The 19,817-nt window shown below is 38.4% G+C and overlaps 1 protein-coding gene across 2 annotated transcripts; it reads right to left on the bottom strand.

Annotated features, from left to right (window-relative positions):
- Positions 1-2,256: 2,256 nt before the first annotated feature.
- On the bottom strand, positions 2,257-18,858 carry npdc1a (neural proliferation, differentiation and control, 1a). 2 transcript variants are annotated; one of them, XM_067483745.1, is made up of 9 exons: positions 18,538-18,858; positions 10,748-10,897; positions 5,350-5,466; positions 4,955-5,173; positions 4,560-4,626; positions 4,107-4,197; positions 3,899-3,978; positions 3,689-3,788; positions 2,257-3,528 (listed from the first exon to the last, which is right to left on the bottom strand). In XM_067483745.1, the coding sequence occupies exons 1-9, from the start codon at positions 18,644-18,646 to the stop codon at positions 3,457-3,459; spliced, it is 1,005 nt and encodes a 334-aa protein (XP_067339846.1). In that variant the 5' UTR covers positions 18,647-18,858; the 3' UTR covers positions 2,257-3,456. The 2 variants fall into 2 exon arrangements, with proteins under 2 accessions (XP_067339846.1, XP_067339845.1); XM_067483744.1 differs by having other exon boundaries at positions 4,955-5,176; positions 18,538-18,857.
- Between the last annotated feature and the right edge of the window lie 959 nt (positions 18,859-19,817).

Raw genomic sequence — 19,817 nt, 5'->3', positions numbered from 1 at the left:
CACAATCACAAGCAGATCAGCCCCTCTCTGCCCTCAAGGACCATTGAATCTTTAAGGGACCACAAGAGCCTGGCCAATAGCTTAAAAGACATCAATCCCCAATTATACAAGCATTGTCCTGGGACGTGGACTTGGGAGTATAATTGTCTTGCAAAAGACTGCCACGGGAGAGAGATAGAAGCCTTTAGGCACTGCTTCAGAGAAGAGGGTACAGCAGAGCACAGAGCTCTCAGGGTGTCCAAAGACAGGAGGGGGGAGTTGGGTTTGAATAGCTTGATATGGTGAGGAGGAGAAGTGTGAGGGGAGTATCTGGGGATTTAGGTGAAACTCCCCCAGCTGTCTCAGATCTTGTCTTTGCTTCCCTTTAAGTGGCCTCCTCAGGACACCTCAGAAGTCTGCCACTGCTTGCAGGACAGGTTTGTTCAAAGAAGAAAAAAGGAGAAAGTTTGAGATTAAAGACACATTGGGAATTTGTTGCAGCACCAACAGCTACACCACTATATAAACTCCTTTCTAAAATGTACTTGACCAAAACACCAATACAGTAGCAGGCTTAAGATGTGCATATTTCAATGCAATCCACTGCTAGAATGATTTCTTCTGCCTTTTCTTCTAAACATCACCATTGGCTGTGTAGATTTCAAGGGAAATAATCTACAATATGCCAGAGTTTATCTTCAGAACCTTCAAGGTGAAATAAAATTTGGTGTTTAAGTTGATCTAATTATTGCCAAAGCTTTCTTATATATTGTCATCTTTTATTTGAGAATGTATGGGTTTATGTAAAATATATAAAAGGTGTTGCATTGGTCCAGCCCAGCTGCACTTGTCAAACAAAGACAAGAAAGTTCTGGTTTCATAGTGTTTCACACAAAATAAGCCATTCTGACAAATTCTATTTATAAATCTTCCCCAAACACATGACAAGGTATTAAGACCACTGACACAACAATCTAGCTCAATCTTCATGAGAAACAAACTTAATGTCAATTTATTGTTTGATTTTAATGTTTTTCCAATTAAATGATTAATCAATTTCAGTCACTAATTATTGATTTGATAAAGAGATAACACTGGAATTCCACCCTCCAGTTGAGCAGCAAAAGCGTCTCCAACTAACTGGTCTGGTGGCTTTTTGATTTTCTTCCTAACGGCTCTACTATTGACGCACACCTTTACAGACTTTCCCGCCACCCAGGTTTTCATCCGAGGGCCAATGGCTACCGTCTTCTACTGTCTACCAGCACAAAGGGTTTTAATGACCCATCGAGATGGCTCAATAGCTTGTTGCTCAATGGGGCCAGAGGGCTGACCCCTCCCCACACAGACATACACAAAACCCACACAGAGGTACATGCAAGCTTTCCCTCTGTCCCTACCCCCAACATATAACACTTTCTGGGTGTAGTCATCCGTTTTTCTGAAGGTAAAGCAAAGTCAAACAGAATCACCAAAACCAGAAAGTCAGCAGATAGGTCCAAATGCACTGCAACTCCAATATAAAAGTGCCAGGAAAGCAAAATTTTCAAGGGCTGCAAAGTTCTTCAGAGAGAAAACCCTTACAGTACTGCAGTTCGTGTTGCTAATCCAATAAAACCAAATAACTATTTCAAGGCATCTTAATACCCCAAAAATTGTCAAAAACCAAGTCAAGAAATTCAGCATGTTTAAAACTTAACTTGTGCCAGAAAATAGTTTAAACAAGATTTATGTTGTTCGTAAGAAGTGTCTGAAAAGTCTTTAAACACCCGCGCAACATTAAGTTTCATTTGAATTTCCTACACCGCCTGACAGTGTCATATGTTGTTTGTGTCATATATTGTTTGAAAAAAAATGTTTAAACTGAAGAATGAACAAGTAAAGGAAATATATGTTTTCACAACTGGAATATGTCATCATGCTACTATTCTTAAATGTGAGTGAATTTACATGAAATTCCCTGAATAAAGCCTAACATAAAAATTGGATTTACACCAGGATTTAAAATGAAGTTAAATATGATACATATATAATTTCTATGTATTTCACTCAGCACCAGACTTAAAAAATGCAACTAATTCAAGGCCAGTGTCAAAATTATTCCCAGTGGTGTTTCCATTCTCAAATGAATCGTCTTGCTTTGTTCCTTCCTTTCTTTTTTTATCAGCACATATTGTTCGTTCAACTTGTCTAAATTGTACCAAACAACACATGATCTGGAGAACATGTAGTCTTGCCAATGACACAGTATATGCAAAAACAAAAAAACACAAGTCATTTTTATATGTGGTAAAAAGTTTTAATTCCAATCCTTGTTCTGCATGTACAAATATCTATAAAAAGTAAACACTTTTACTCTTTGTACATTGTGCAGCACGAGGACAGAGGAAAAAGAGGGACAATACAAGACAGTAATATTCACCACCTACATATCAGTCATTATAGTTTATCTCCAAAATATCATTCAAGTGCTCAGAAGTCACTTTTACTGTTATTCCTTCTCCACCAACAGGATGCATACACAGCGGAAGCAGAGCGGAATAAATCATCAGTTTTCTGACACAGTACAGTCAAACCATGCAAACAGACATGATCAAGTACTTAATTTCGATATATATTTATATGTATTAATCCTAAAATCTTTATGTGTATCTTAGGACAACAAATAAAATTAGCCACATCAATGCTAAAATTTTTTAATGCTTAACCTTGTTTTGTAAAATGGAACTTTTTACAGAGTCATGATTTTAAATATTTCCTGGGGATCTGTTAGGAGTCTGGTTTTTTCTAGACAAAACTAGGGAGGGCATCTGCTTTTCAGCTTATGTATCTTTTTGTGTTCCTGTGTGCATTTGTTTAGTGATGTATCACATTCTTTGGAAATAGCTGCAGAAATTAAGGAAAATAACAAAGGTATGTGAGAAGAAAATGTTACTGTACTTAATGTTAATGACTCTAAAATTGAAACACAGCAAAAAACTATAGGGATTAATGTAAGAGACCTCTAAAAAGCTTAAATTGAAGGACAAGATTTGTCCAAAACATGGATTGAAATAAATTAACATGGAACCTAACATACATGTGTAGTATTAAACGCTCTACTGGAGCAGATATAATAAAGGGGTAGAAGAAAACAATCATAATCACCTCTTCCTCTAGCAGGATCCTCCACTTGTATGCATGCAGTGTGAGATCAAGTGTTGTCTTCTAGCGAAAGGATAATTTGTCTGCATAAGTGTGTGTGTGTATTTGTGTACACATTGTTTTTATGGTTATTGTTTTTATGGACCCATTTTTGTTCAATCCAACATTGTGGGGACACTTTGACTAGTCCATACAGCTTCAAAAGGCTGTTCAAGGGTTAAGACTTGGTTTTAGGCCTAAGCATATGGTAAGGGCTGGGGTTATTTTAGTGTGGGTAGTGTCCTCACAAATATAGAAAGGCCAATGTGTGTGCATGTCTTAAGGGTTCAGCATTCACTTCTGATTCCCTTGATAATGTACAGTTGAGTCATCAAACAGAGGATTCTTCACTTCCATCTCCCCAGTCTGTCAAAAAGGCAAAAAATTCATTCAAAGCATTGCACAAACATCAGAAATCATTACTTTTAGTTTGTGTGTGTGTGTGTGTGTGTGTGTGTGTGTGTGTGTGTGTGTGTGTGTGTGTGTGTGTGTGTGTGTGTGTGTGTGTGTGTTTGTGTCCACCAACCGGTGCAAGCCCAGGGCACTCATATACTGTAAAATCTCCTCCCACTTCTTCCTCATCTGATGTGACCTCAGTTTCAAGAACTTTCTGTTCAGGTTTATGACTGAAGAGGGGAAAAAAGGTGTCAAGGTCAGAGGATGTGGTTAACAAATGTCTGCATATGGTATGAGTGTGCGGCAAAAGGTAAATGAGGGTAGGGGAGTGAAAACGTACCTTCCCATTGAAAGTATCTGCTGTTTCTGATGTTGATAGTGATACATTTGAGCACTTTGAGCCAGAGTCTTATCGCCCATCTAAGGGGAAACAGAAGAACAAAGTGTGAATGACATGTTTTAAAAAAGAAGCCCACTTCCCTTTGCACAGTTTTATATCTCAAGAAGTGAGAAAAGAACAATGAAAGACATGAGAGCTGTGCACTTACAGAGGTATTAGTAACTGTGGCAGCAGGATTGTTTGCCCCTCCAAAAGCAGGATAGTCGATCTTCTGAGCTAAGTGCGATTCTTTCTGTAACCTGTGGGGTAGATCATGAGTCTGACGCTACTGCAACAGTGATGGCTGTTTCCTTCCTCTAGCACTAATATATCTTTAACTTCACTTAAGTCTAACGGTATTTGAAGAGCAAACGGAGCAGCAGGCCTTTAAGGTATCTTACATATACAAGATCAAGAGTTTTGCTTTTATAATCTTATAAAAGTGGGTGAGCAAAATCACCTTTTACCATCAAAAAAAAAAACATTTTTAACACACATATGCATCTACTGTTTAAACAAAATTAAAATTAAATTAATTAACTAAAAAAATAAAGAAATACAATAAAACAATGATAATGAAGCACCTGAAGTTTATTTTAAGAGATTTTGTATTCTGACTTACTTGACATAACAGACAGTTGCCAGGATCATTGCCACAGCACCGACTGCAGCACACAATGAGATTATAACTGTGGGTTGATAAAAGAAAAAGGGAAGCAGAGCATGTTAAGAAGTAAATGATATAGTTGTTGCCCTTACAGAGACAATTATGATGGGATGTAAAAATAACCAGAGATAACTTGCTCATTATAAGTAGTTGTCTTGGGTAAAATGAACCACATCATACTGTAAAATCAACAGACACAGTGGGATGAAAAGACTGATCTGTTAGTGGTGAAATCTTGCTGGGGTCACCAAACAGCCTCACAAGAAAAGAGGCTAGAAGTGTAAAACTGGATCATGTGTTTAGATTAGCATTATGTTCTCTTACTCCTCTGTTATTATACTTATACTCACTGACAATAATTCTGTCATTCCTGGGTGTTGGGACTACTAAAGGGCCAGCTCGGTTATCAGCTCCAGTGGTCCTGGGTTCTGGGGTTGGTGTGGGAAGGGCTGACAACTCAGGTTGTGGAGCTGTAGTGGTGGCAGGCTGGTTTTCAGATGAGAAACGATCCTGGCTCTTCTGTTTTTGTTTGGAGGCATCTGTCTTGCTTTTTTTAACATCTGTGTCAGCTGCTGGAAAGAGTGACAAAGAGCTTACTGTGGATCAGAGAATGTGTGGGAAAAATATTAAACTGCACTGCTCCAATCACAGAAAACAAAAACACTTTCTTATAATACACTTTTTACCAGACTTGAGGTCTCTCACAGTGTTTCTTACTTATACAGTAATATGATTGTTTTCTTACCAGTGGGGTTGGATTGCTTTGTTTTTAGACTAAACTCTGCCAATTCTTGTTTTTGGATGAGAGAAGAGCGAAGGTAGTCAATCTCTTCATCTGTGTCTGGGTAGAATGTCACTTTACCTAAGGGACAAATACAAGATTAAAATTTTCACAGACAGTGATGGTGCTTACGAAAAAGTGCACAATGACCAACAGTGCAACAGGAAATCTAGTGTGCGTCAAATGCTGTCACCCTTGTGTTTGCAAAGCTATATTGAAACTTGTCCACTTTGATGGCTGCAGCTAATGTGTGCTTATTGTGGTGTGTAACACAGGGGGAGACAGAGTCCATGAATGTGCCGTCCCAAACATTACGCCTCTTTTTCAGCACCTTGCCTTTGAAATGATGGACAAGGAGTGTGTCTTGTTTGTTTGTCAAGTGATCAAAAAAGGGGACATTCCTAAACTGGTATTAACAACCCTTAAGGCTAGACAGTGATTCACATTCCTGCAGTACTGCCGTGGTCTCCAGGGTGACCAAAGCTGATAGTATGTGTGTGGCCGGGGGAGGAAGCACGGCAGGGGGCAGGAGCAATCAGCCAAACCTTTGCTTCAGTGGGTTAGAGTTGCTTCCTTTACAATAGATCCCATAGCTCAGTGCTTATAGGGGTAATCAATGTGCTGTTTTTTTCCTATCTAAAGTTACCCTGCAATATATCAAATATCAAATGATAGTTGTGCACACTTAAAGCGCAGACTGCAACCAGCCCTGAAAACAACAACAAAAAGTTGTAAAGTTGTAAATTTGACTGACTTGAAAAGATATTTTGTAAGATGATGGCTGAGCATTATATAATTGATTAAGCATTCAGAGCCAAAACCTGCATAGATGCACCATGTGCCACTGATATAAAAATCAGTGTGAAAATTGTGCCAGTTAACCTCTTTAAACAAACATGTTATTACATATTATTACAACTGCCTCCATCACAATAATAATTACACTGTCACTTTCACTCCAGAAGCTTGGCCATCTGGCTAAGCTAATGTGTATGATATGACATGCCAGCACTTTCACTGCCTGCTTTGTCATTTTCTTACCCCCCCTCCACTAATGGCCATTTAGCGCACGTGTCTGTGGAGGCGGGATGCACCATCTGTACTTTGCAGGTGGTTCAGAGTTCCAACTGTGCCCATGTGCCGAGCAGGAGCATGCTGAAATACAGGCCTGATACAGCATTTCTGACTCAAGCTCAGTGTTTTATCAGAGGTATTTCTAAAATGTGGATCCAGTAAAATCTGCAGCAAAAAGGTAGGAAATGTATCAATGTAAAAATTATATTTTTTATTATATTTTTATTTAAGGAATCCTAACCTGGGCCTCAAACTTTATAATACACCTAAAAAGTTGCAATCGTGTGTGTATGTGTGTGTTTAGTCACAAAATGACTGAGCATGCGCACTTCTCCTTGGGTAGGAGAGTGTTGTCACCTGCTTGATAATGACCCATAACCTCTTGAGAGGCACCCGGGGGGGCAGTTGGATACAACAAACAAACACTGAAAGACTCAACAGGGATTGTAGGTCACACACATTTGTGCTGTTCACTTTTCTCACTTAAAAACCATTCACATTAAATCCTCCCCCAAATCACACGGAGGAACACACACACTACTTTCTTCCTGCTCTTTTCTTCTTGTTTTAAAACAATTAATCAGACTGGTTACACACTCCAACATTTGAGTAAAAGTAGCAAAAGGCACTGTGACTATAGTGAATTCCCTAATACAAGACAAGAACTACAAGAAAACAGTTTTATCTATTTTAAATAAATCGTTGTTGCTATATCTTTGCACCAGAACTTGCTGTGACAGAATTATCATAGAAACCAAGTAATAATGCTTGGAGAAACCTTAACCTCACATGATAGAATTGTACAGTTTGCATGCCCCTTGATAAATTAATTTAAAAATGAACTTTAATCAATTTCTGATGAAGGAAAATTTGTACTTGCTGAGTTTAAAGTAAATAGTATGTTGATGAAAAAGTCAAATAACACTAAACTAAAATAATGATTAAAAAAAGTTTAGAATCCATCAAGTATTATATGATTATTATATCTATTATATCTATTATCTATTATATGATTGATTCTGAACAACCTGAACAAAAGATCATTGCTTCACACTCAGTGTGGCCTGCTGCCCTCCAGTGGTCACACAGGAGGAAGCCAGGAAGATGAGCGACGGGGGGGGGGAATTAACTTTCATCATAAAATTCTTTGAAACCTCATCTCTGGCCTGACTTGATGACTTACAACTTATATAATACAAGAAGGACCCTGCTACTTTTAGCTCTTTCATGTGATATTTCCCGCATGTTTGCAGGAAAGGTCTAGAAGACAGTAAGTTAAAATAAAAGGAACCAGAAAGGTCACAGACAGAAACACGTCTACTTTATAACTGTGTATTTTTCCAGAGCGGAGGAGTGGCACACTGTTAAAATGTCATTTTTCTCAGGACATCTAAAGCTGGTAAACTACTGTATCTTTTAATTCGGGAAGTGAGTCACATTCTAACCTGCTATAAAAAGTTAGCTTACTAAATGACTTTAATACGCTGCCTTTGTCACTGTTTTACAGTAAATACAATGACATATGGAAAAAAGGTAAATAAGTCACTGAGAATGTCTTACTCTTCACCCTGGCTATTAGAAATTTGTTCAACATCGGTGTCCACTTATAAATACAACACAGCTTCTTAATTTCCATGAACATGATCAAATTCATAGTAATAAAGAATAATATTTAAGAAAAATATACCTCAGCACGGCAACACAAGTATCAGGTCTTTCTATCTTTTTCTCTTTTATGAAAATAGCAGCAGTTATAGATTATTACAAGCAGGTGTTGATACTGTCTTTTCTTACTTCTTCATGGCCTCAACAGGAGGTCCAAACCTTTGCTGGTGTAACCTTTTTGTTAACAGGTGGATCACAAAAGTGTAAAGTCAAGAACATTAGGTCTGATGCTAGTGGCATCAACAACTTTAGTGATCTGATATCATGTTACCAAAGTAAATTACTGCAGGATATTTGTTCATGCTGCGTGTCACTAGAACGTCAATAAAACAGCTGTCCGGGTGTCTTGGTCTTTTTGCTGTCGTCAGTCTGTTGATAGCTCCATTACACAACATGGTGTAAAAACATATAAACAGTGCTTATGTATAAAAGAGGGGAATCACGCACAGCCCAACATAGTTAAGTATGTGGGTGTCAAAAGTGCAACAGGAGGACAGCCAGACAGGGTCAAACACTGGGCTACATGGACACTGCTCTGCCTTTACTACATATGGAATCAAACTGCATTTGCAGTAAAGAATGCATAACATTCACAGCCTGTTTGTGCTTCTCCTGAATAAATGGCAATGCTTCAAGGAATATTGTATGTTTACCAATGGCAGTACACGCCTCCATGTCAAATACAAGCTAGTCCTGCTTACAATAAAAAGTCTGCCTCACCTGCTGTGCACTCTCTTCCTCCCCAGTTAGGGTGTGTTAATAATCAGATATAATTTCCACAGGTACTAGAAAACTCTGAATACCACTAGAAGAGCAGCTCAACAAGTGTAGGGCCACAGAACTATAATCAATATGGGAGTTAATGTGGATGAGAGGGAGCTAGTCATAGTAGGATCGGTTTGCATTACTGTAAAATATGTGATGTGACTGCAGTGACTGGAATAGGAGGATATTACCAACCACAGAGAGAGTTGAATATTACCCCTGCCATCAATAATTACACAATACAGTCTGCATGTTATAGTTTGTTAGGTACATGGATAGTTGATCAAATCCATCGACAGGGATCAAAACAGCAGACACACTGCAAAGGCAAAACCCTGTTAACCTCATTGTAAAAAGGTAGTTTCCATAGCCGCATACCACACACACACAGCTTCCATGATTTTAGTTGCAACTTGCTACAGGCACCCAGAAGAACCAAAGAAGTAGAAGAGTAACAGGAAACTATCTTTAGTGGTCAAAGACAGGAATGAGTGCAGTGTCCTGTAGGTGTTCACATGTAGCACACTGTCATTTGAGCTGCTAATCTCAATGAAATGTTTTACGTTCAGCGTAATTTTTTAAAAACATTTACTTTGAAACACTGACAATGGCATTGCCTTTTCTGTGGAACAGTGAAAAACCGGAAATTCAAATTCAAATTCAAAAACTACACTTAGTATATTTATTCAAGTAAAATTGGAGTAATTTCATCAGTTCCCTTCTACAATGTGTGTGCATGGAAGATTGGAGCTTTAACTGAAAGAAATTTAATTAATTGACATGAAGGTCAGGAGAGAGAGATAGAGATGGAGAGAGAGATGCATCAACTAAATGATTAAAGCCAGCTGTGTGAGGGGACAGTGCATGTGTGTATGTAGAAAGAGTGTGTGTGTGTGTGTTTTTGTATGGGCAGGGCCAGATTATAAACACAGAAGATCCGACTGCACCATAATCAATCATGGTCAATTATGGTGCAGTTGGATCTTCTGTCGGAGACGTGGATAAGAGAAAGAGCAAGGACCAAAACAAGGACATAGAGGGGAAAGAACTGGACAAGAAAAGACAGAACTGGAAGAGGAAGGATACTGAAAGAGTGATGAAATAAAGAGACCAAGCAAAGGTTTATAGGGGAGGAGAAGAAAAACACAGAATCAAAGGGTAATTGAGAGGAAGAGATCTGGCCAACAGGTTACAAATAACATATAAAGAGAAAAGAGAAACAACAAAGAAATAATGTGAGTAATATTTTGTTAAAAATAAAAGAATCACAGTGACCCAGTGAATATCCATGCATGGTTATAATTAAATTATATCAAGAGAGAATCAATTGTTGTAGCCGCCATTAAAACCTTACACAGATTATCTAACAGGAAAAGAAAAGACATAATCTTATTATTCATCAATCAGAGTTTCACTTTGCTCTTGTCAAGCTTAAACTTTTCTGCGTTTTCATGTAGTAAGCACAAAGGCCAGTCTCAAAGTAACAACAGAAGAAATGCTTGTGTTCAAATGTGCTGGAATGAGAGAACTCCACAAACAACAACTGAAATAATTCTAGATGTTAGTCTGAAGGGTACCAGAACCTCCCAGACATCAAGCTCATGTAAACTAATCAGACTCTAAGCTTAAACTGAGCACCTTAGAATATTCACAGATCCTCCATCTTCATATTCCACCTCCGTGTCTTCTTTTTTTCAATACGTAGTGGCAATACTCTAGATACTGTGCTCTCTTATTTCGTAACATGTTGAATATTATTATCACATGTTTCAGTGAAAAGTAGGAGCTTGTTTGCGCGGTGAATCCAGAGCCACGTATTTGTGTCTGAATTATTTTTGCTATCTTTTTTTTTTCGTACCATGTTGATGGCGCCTCCTTATCACCACGCAGCGTCCTTCCTCGTTCTCCTCAAATGTAGAGAGGCAGGGGCCGCAGTGGGAGGAGCCTGGCTTGCACACGTCGCGCCTCGCTTCGGCACAGTCTATAGGGGGAGGGCACTTGCTGGAAGCTAGGAGAAAGAGTGGGAATGACAACAGTTAATGTGGGTGAGGTTTGAATGATATGACAGAAATGTCAAAAAAAAACCAAAAAACATTATAACAACCTTCTTCATTTTGCAATGTGCTGAGCACCACCTGTTTGGTGTTTAAAGTCAGGTTAAACCTAAGTAAATCCACAGCTGCCTACTCAGATCTGCCTGTAATCAAGATGGACAATCACTTAACCTGATTGTTGGTCAGACACACAGCAGAGCCTTTACACTGTATTTAGATATGTACACAAACACACACAGCTTGACATACACACAAAGAAGTGGGTCACGGAATCACAGCAGGTGTGTTTGGTAGCAGAGGGCAGGAGGAGCACTGGGACACTATCAGACTATAAGCCTATAAGCCCAGTGACCTGCATGGCAGCCCAGCTGAAGGTGAACAGCATGGTGGGTGATGTTACAGACAAATAAGACAGCAGGTGATTTAAAGTGGGAAGAGAGTGTTGAACCCAGTGCTTTTGATTGTTTTGAGGAACCTGCTCCATCAACAGGGTTGTTAAAGGCGATGGAGCAGTGTTGTAAAAACAGGAAAACAATTTGGGTTTTATTGAATCAATTTTAGTAGACTAGAAGTGTTTTGGGATGTTTATCTAGATATTTATTGTCTTTGAATGACACATAGATTTTTTCATCACATTTCCCATGAGAAGTACTAAAAAGTTACAAATGTAGGAGCGAACGACAGATGTCCAAACACCAAAGACACAAAACCGATCAATGCGAACACACACACACAAGTCTACACATCTTCAGTACTGCATGACAGGGAAATGGAAACACACGTCTGCATTCATAGAGTGACGCATGTGTAATCTGAGGAACTTTTCTATTTGGAACGAACAGGTGCCTGTTTTTTAAATTCACACAAGTCTTTTTCTGCTCACAAGTCTTAGAGACAATTCTGTCACCTCTGGATGCCCTCCTGCTCTATCCCGTTGTCAAAATATTCCAAGTTATTGAATCTTGAATCTGTGCTGAGCACCCCTCATTATGATTTACATTCATCAGTATTCTCCTTCTTAATTATATTCTCTCCATTTCCTTCCACAGCTTCTATTTTTACCAGTCTGCCACGTGTCTGCTTTTTCAGTTCCCTCCAGATTTCAAACCTTGGTTTCGTTCTAAAATGTTCTTATTGATATCCCTCTGACATCTCAAACATCCATATCTCATATGGATGTCATATCTCCCGTCCCAGTCAGAGCCAATGATAGAGCCCTCAATCAATTTTTTTAAAAGGAGCTAAGACTGAAACTATTTCAAACTGTTAATATTTGTATACATTGCATTCAGAGTCCTATGTTCAAATACAAAACTGAAAATACAAAGTGCTTGATCATAAGGGATTTGTTGGGTGTTCTGTGAGGTCTTCATCTTAGGACAAATGTTGCGTTGTGATTTGGCGCTTCATAAATAATGCTGAATTTAATTGAATGTGTAACATTAATCTCTATTCCTGCCACAGACCAAAGCTCGGCAACACATCATATGTTATTCAACACACTGAAAGCTTACAGGGCGGAACCTATTAAAGTCACATGAATGCCGATAATTTTTCTTTTCACACAACACACAACACAGGGTGTGTTGTGTGAGACTAAAATCCTACTGTACGTGTCTGTTTCATTTCCATGTGTGAAACAAGTAAAGCTGAAGGTGAGAATAAGTAAAACAGGTGTAAAGATCAGAAAAAAGATGCATAACCATTTAAAAACATAAAAAAGGAGCTATAGAAATGAAAGTTGTTGTCCTAGTGACCCAATACAAGACACAGACAGAGATACGGAGAGACAGGATACACACACCAAAAGAACAAACAAAAAAAACATGTTTGGCTCATTTGCTATCAGTGAAGACAGCAAAAGCGTGAACATTACGTAACTCAGGTCTCAGAAACTAGTCCTTGGAACAGGTGAAAAATGACTTTGCTAACCATCTGCTGCTGCTGTTGCCAGGCTGTGTGCTCAGCAGCAGCTCTGCCAGGAAGAACTGAGACGCAAGCAGAGGCATTCTCACACAGCCTGGCAAACACCTACACACTCTTTCTTACTCTCTCTCACACATACCTATATACAATACATATACAGACAAAAACACACACAAATACACTCTTGTAAGCAGTTTCCAGGGTTTCATGTCACTGCGCTTCTCTAAGCTGTTCTACAAATACAGCAGCACATGAACAGTCACCTGTAATTATGTTGGGGATGTGAGAGAGGAAATAGGAAATGGGTAGGCCAGGAGGGTCATACACTCATTGTGTTTGTTTCCTGACCCTCTGATAGCAGGAAGTAAGCCAAACACTCCCAATCAAGTGGAAACATTAAAGAGCTCTGCCTCTCCACTTGATGTATAACCACAGTGTGAGAATGTTTTTGTGGGTGTGTTTTTGTGTAACTATGTTGCTATTCTCTTGTTTATCCACCATGCCTCACTCTGAAATGACAAATACAAGCATGTACCAGGCAGTCTATTCCTGACGCTGGAGCCAACTTAGTGGCATCAGCTGAAACTACTGCCATTGTGTGCTGTGCCTTTATCGGGGATGATGATATACTAAATTATACTGGCTATATGTCGAAGTGTCTCTGGGCAACACACTGAACCCCTAACAGTCCCTAACATTCCCCTCCCCAGCTGTGCAGTGCCGGTCCAAGCCTGGTAGATGTTGGGGAGGGTTGCGTCAGGAAGGGCATCTGGTGTAAAAACTGTGCCAAATCAACATGCGGACAATGATGGCTACCCTCAGCTCACAGGATAAGCCGAAAGGACAAAACGAAAACAAAACTGTATAAACCATGAGATAATGTAAATTTGTTAATGTCAGGGATACTTTATCCCAGTATGCAAATACTGTCTATACTAAATGTAAAAAATATAAAAACAAATTGAATCATAACATATCCATCCACAAAAAAACTGTTTTAGATTAGAAACAATAAAATCAAGCACCATTAAGGAGAGGGACTGTCGGGGGGGCAGGCAAGCTGTTTTTTCCGAGATTCAAGAAAACCCAAAGAAGCATGTATGACTAGCGTAGGTCAAGAAAGAAAATTTGAGGATCAAGTGTTTTTTTGTTTTTTTTGCAAACTTTCAGCAAAAATAACACTTTCGTACAGTTTAAGTTCCTTAGACACTGGCTTTGCTGGTAAAGGCTTTAAAACCTAAACTAACTGGTCTTTGAACCAGGTTAAATGCAGTCAAATGAAAGCAAAGCTTAGGTTTCAGATTCAATTACCTAAAAAAAAAAATCAAGAGTCAACTCTTTTTCAGTCTTTTAACACAGTGTGGAAACGGCTGCCACATCAACTGAGACTACTTCAGTTTGCCAGAAAGCCACAAGCGTAAACTGCATGACTAATGCATAGAAAGTGTCTACTTTATTGCTTTCAGCTAATGCAGATGTGATGTTTCCCACCACAATCTGATGCAATGGCTCTTACATGTAACTTTTCTGACACGCTCAGTGGAAAATGAAGCATGACTATACACCTGTTTAACAAGTGCGTTAGCACTTGTGCAAGCACAAACACATACGGACAGACAAATCTTAACGGCTGAGGAAGGAAATATATGAGTCGCTACGTGAGTGGAAAAAGAAATAGGTGAAAAAGAACTGAATTTGTTTGTTTAGTCCTTTAGGCTTATCCCGTGATTTCAGGGTTGCCAAAGCAGATCATTGTCCGCATCTTGATTTGGCACAGTTTTTACGCCGGATGCCCTTTCTGAAGTGAATAAAAAATTCAAATCATGCCTTTATCTCTATAAAAAAAATTCTCAGATGTCTTTTCCGTTGCCGTAAACTCATGTCATGTCAGATAATGACGAGTCTAACCCATTACACAGGGCATAATTATTGTGTCATTATCATTAGAGTGAAGCAGAGCTGCACACTCCACAGGAACAGAGCAAAGGTTAAATTGATTTATACAGTGGCAACATGTGGGTTGTAAATTATTTAGTTGTTTTTCTTTTTTTTTTTTTTGTGGTCATCATGTTTGTTGGCTTTTCACTGCTTAAGTTGTTAGAACAGTTTGTGATGCAAACTGTTTTGCTTGCCTTGTACCTCACTTGTAAGTCGCGTTGAATAAAAGCGTCTGCTAAATGACTAAATGTAAATGTAAATGTAGCAACTCAGATTCTTTTGAGAACTGATTCTACTAAAAAAAATGTAATCAGTATAAACTATCGCACTAAAGTGACCGTCTAAAACAAACAGATTTCTTTGTATACGCACTTCAGATGAAGTAGCAAATACTATTTGTGCTTCTGCTTAAATGGGATGCTGCAATTCCTGGTAGCAGCCACATCCTGAGCCACTGTTTGCATGCATAGCTGCTTAAACAGTAAATTAGCTATTATTAAAATGCATTACAAAATAGGCTTTAAAAAACATACAGGACTGTTGGTTACGACAGTTAAGGTTAAGTTAATCATGAAACTGGAGGAGCAGAATTTGATTCTTTCCTTCTGAATCTATGCTGGTTGTGATTTGTTCAGACATCTGTAAGTGAAATGTAAGTTGATTAACTGTGGCTGTCTCATTTCCTGCAGAGCTCTATTTGCCAACAGAACCTAGCAATTTCTCATACCTCTGAGTTGAGATCACAATGGGGAAGATCAATAATACTGATAATCATTTCCAGCTGTGATGACTACTGCCATATAAATGTGTGGTCATTTTGCCTTTCTCTCAGTGGAGAAGCAATGCTTTGACAAATCAATCACTCAAAGACCACACAAGCATATACTGTCAGGTCCATTTGAAACCAGAAAACTTCTTAGCTTTAAACTGCATTTCTAAAATACGTACTGGTAGCAGTTCATATAAAATGTATATCACAAATAAGTTAAAAAAATATAAAGGAGTGAATACATGTGAACATTTATCGTATATGGATGATCATTTGTGTCACCATCTACAGCTGTTTTACTTTTACAGTTTAGTAAATTTAAGCTAATATTTAACTATTTCCTTGTTCCTCATTCCAGCCAGATTGTTCCTTCTGGTGTTTCCTGAAGTCTGCTCATGACTATGAAGCTCCTGAGCTGGTTTCACTCTATAGAGAGTTCAGGTTTATTTTAAGTGACGAATCTAGATTGAGTGTAATTCGAACCTAATGCACTTTAATATCTCTTAGGAGTTACATTTTTTTTCTTGAGCTCTAAGGAAATAAAAATGCCATGACCATACCAAGTCTTTTAATTACACATTAATATACGTAAGTAACAGTAAGTCCCCAGCCATAAGAGGAAATAAATCATCACATATGAATCTAGTTATGGCTCAGTGGTCTGTAGGAGGGTGTGCTTACATTGTTTAACTCGAGTTTTCAATGAACTCAATCCTCACCATGCATATATTTTGTCTGATCCTTACTTTCTGACACATTTATAACGGTTATAGGGTGAACTGAATGTACTCTGCCAATGAGCATCCTCACAACTTTAGAAAGACAGAATGTCTGTGTGTTTGTGAAAGAGAGATGGATTGATACACTGAAGATATAAATTGTTAAAGCTTCTGAAAAGCTGCTAAAAGAAAAGGCCAGAGTCTCTTTGAATAATATTCACACTAATTCTATGTGGGTTTGGGGAATGACAAAGCTGGCATTTAAACATGGCAGCACAACAATGATCAGGCTGAATTACAATATTGAGAAGATGTGAATGGTAAAATTAGAGAATTAAGAACAAAGTGGTGCTGTAAAGCATTGTGCCCCACACTGAGTCTAAATTATAGAACAAATCTTGCACATCTTGGCCAGCTGACTAGACATAGTTCAAATAATCAACTGGGTTTATGGAGATTTTGGAATACTTCCAACCCAAGAACCCGATGTTCTGTGAAAGCTTTCTGACATATTTACTCATGATGATATGTCAGTGTTTGCTAAATCAACCACCCGATTACTATGCACTTCATGCTGTTGTCTCACCGTGAGACCTGACTCACTGCAGTACGGGATGCGCTTTTTTGCCTCTAACATACTATAGATATTATTATACAACAATTTTAATTGAAGTACCTTAAAGTGAGGTATGACTCCAAAACATTCCTGTGTAGTTACATTGCAGTTGCAATTTTAACTCAACATAGGCAAAAAATAACCTTATGCTTACACACTGTGACAGGTTCCTATAAACAAGCTGTGCTCAAATCAAACATTCATCACACTAATCCTCTTACTGTTGATTAAAGAAAAACACATAACTCTTCTCCGAATGTGTTAAACATGAAACATTATCCAGCATTGTGTCCTGACAGTATCGTCTGTCTTTATTGTGTGAAATTAATGTTCTATGACACCAAAAAAATCCTTTACATCACCAAACTATCGTCTTCATACACTTTTATTTTTAGCACTTTGAAATAATGACATTTATAATTATTTTGTAATGGGAGAAAAGCAGAAAATGACTTTTACAAATTCATACCCTAACAGGGAAAAAAACTGCAGACAATGCATCACTGTCTTTCCATCCTCTTTTTTGTGCACACACACTTTTGATTTCCTGCATATAGGCTATGGGTTGACGTGATCTGCTAAAGATGATTGGGAGTGTTCTCTGGCAGATACAAAATATATTAACACTTATAAATTCAAACAAATCTGGGGATAGACAAATGCAAAAAATATTCAGTTCCAATGTGCCTGTGTATTTGTGTGTGTCCCTTGGATAAAATCTAAACACTACATCTGATAGTCCAGCTGGCGGTTCTCCCACATCGTTTCAGTGTTAAATGCTGAGAAGCAGATTATCTCCCCTGCACACAGCAGCCATTACTGCGCAGGCCTTATCACACACATAAAAGCATAAGGCTGCACAAAAAAATACAATGTGTTTTCAATAATGAAACAAAGACTGAAACCAGGTTTCCGTTTCCAGATTATTGAATTATTTCCTGTTCTCATAAATGTTTGTTCAGTTACAAAAAAGTAGAAATAGTTGAGAGTCAGTCTAAAAGGTATTGTTTTTAAAATACTAGTTCGGACTCAGTAACTCCACCGTGGAAAGCATATGTCTGATGTATTACTGTTCACTGTATTTATACCAAATAAATATCAAAAATTAATAAATAATTACAAAATACAGATAAAAACAAAAAACATCACCATATATTATTATATTTTAGCAGTTTCCAAATTAATCTTTCATTATATTGGGCCCGGTCAACACATTTGGGCCAGATTTGTAGCCTACTTCAGTAATAAAACCTGTGCACTTTGAAAAAGCAGTCAACTTGTGAAAATGCTCCAGGTTTTCCTGTGCACTTGTTTCTCACTCAAAGGCACACAAGATGTCAAAACTTCCAAGACACCATGTACTAACTAGCTACTTTATTAACAACAAAACAACAATAAAAGTAAATAAACACACACGTGTCTGAGTTTTAAATATGTAATTATGTGATATAATCCACTGCTTTCTTTTTCTCATCAGCTCATCATTTGTCAAAGATTCCTCAGTAATTAATGTTGAGGTAGACAATCCTGGGATATTTGGAAATAGGCTTAGAGAATATCGAGGGTAATTTGCTTGTCTTGTTGTTTCTGTGTGTGTGTGTGTGTGTGTGTGTGTCGCCTATTTACCCGGGAGGCTAGCGCTGACAGGGACGACACAGAGCAGAACCGCGGTAATCAGCAGCAGTGAGGCCCGACGCTTGCGTCCTTTCCACGGGCTAGACAGCAGCAGCAGCATCCTTAAGGTCTTCTCGAGGACGGAGAACCGCAGGTGGGGGTGGAGGGGATTGTTGTCATTCCCCCATCACTTTTGTTTTTATGTTTGTTTTGCTTTTTTGGTGCGAGGGAGCTTCAGCGCGAAGTACACACAGCGATAAAGCGAGCAGGTAGCACCGCGGTGCAGTCTGTCCACACACTGCGCACTGTAATCCGTGGCAGTGCTAAAGATAGCGGAGCTTCATAGGGAAGCGGGGCCGCCTTCACGGTCTCCGCGTAAAATCCTACACGACCCACTCTGACGTGACGCTTTATAGACGAACCTTGTGCTTTTTCATCATTTTGTAAAAACATAAAAGGTAGCACCTTCAGGGGTGGTCTGTTTTGGGCCAAACTGCTGCTTCCAAGGTCAAGAAAGAAGTTTCACACAAAAAGAGGGATAGATGAGTGTAGTTTAATAAAATGTTTAGACTGAATGCCAGCAGAGTAATGTAACGAATAAAGTATTTTAATATTAAATACAACATAGGATTTGACATATACGGTATCCACTCTCACGCCAAATACAATATATTTAAGACATTTCTGAAATTGATTTTTAACACAGCACGTGAAGGCAGCGGTTTACTTATGGGGATTACCGCAGGAGGTACGTAAAACACGATGACGCGAAAAACCGGTTTATAACATAAGATCATATGGTGTGGGGTTTTCGTGTTTGTGTTAAAAAATCATATGGTGTGTTTTGTTACATGGTAAAGAGTACCTGGTGTTGATAAAAATAGATAGGCTTAGTCTAATACACATAATTTGTATTTAATTATTTTTCATTTTGTGATATGGTCTGACTTATAGCCTAATGACAGGTTGAGAGGTTTAACCATTTTAGCAGAATAGAACATGTGCATTAAAACAATGCCACGGGATATTTATTCAGCAGTGGAAGTATATTAAATATATAATTAAATAGCGCATAATTCCTGTCCATTCCAACAATTAACTCCACTCATGCCTTACCATACACCAGCTAAATGCAAACCTAGGGAGGGACCTGACATGTATGTTTGCTTGGAGCTGAAAGCACATCCAAACAAAGGACTTAATTCAGTGACTATAAGACAAAAACCAAACACATAGCTGACTAACATCACTTTTAAGTGGATCTTATTGTCAGTTATCAAAACTGATTACTG

The sequence above is a fragment of the Channa argus genome, chromosome 18, assembly GCF_033026475.1.
Source record: "Channa argus isolate prfri chromosome 18, Channa argus male v1.0, whole genome shotgun sequence".
NCBI lineage: Eukaryota > Metazoa > Chordata > Actinopteri > Anabantiformes > Channidae > Channa > Channa argus.
Note: the sequence above shows the minus strand (reverse complement) of the source record. Positions and strands in the feature narration are given on the sequence as shown.

What these genes read in the sequence shown, in the direction of transcription:
- npdc1a (XM_067483744.1), bottom strand. Translation starts at nt 18,646, where the DNA reads ATGCTGCTGCTGCTGTCTAGCCCGTGGAAAGGACGCAAGCGTCGGGCC. An exon ending in AAAGCAATCCAACCCCACTG is followed by an intron (nt 5,177 to 5,349) that starts GTAAGAAAACAA and finishes CACTCTTTCCAG; the next exon opens with CAGCTGACACAGATGTTAAA. An exon ending in AGTGCCCTGGGCTTGCACCG is followed by an intron (nt 3,529 to 3,688) that starts GTTGGTGGACAC and finishes CCTTTTTGACAG; the next exon opens with ACTGGGGAGATGGAAGTGAA.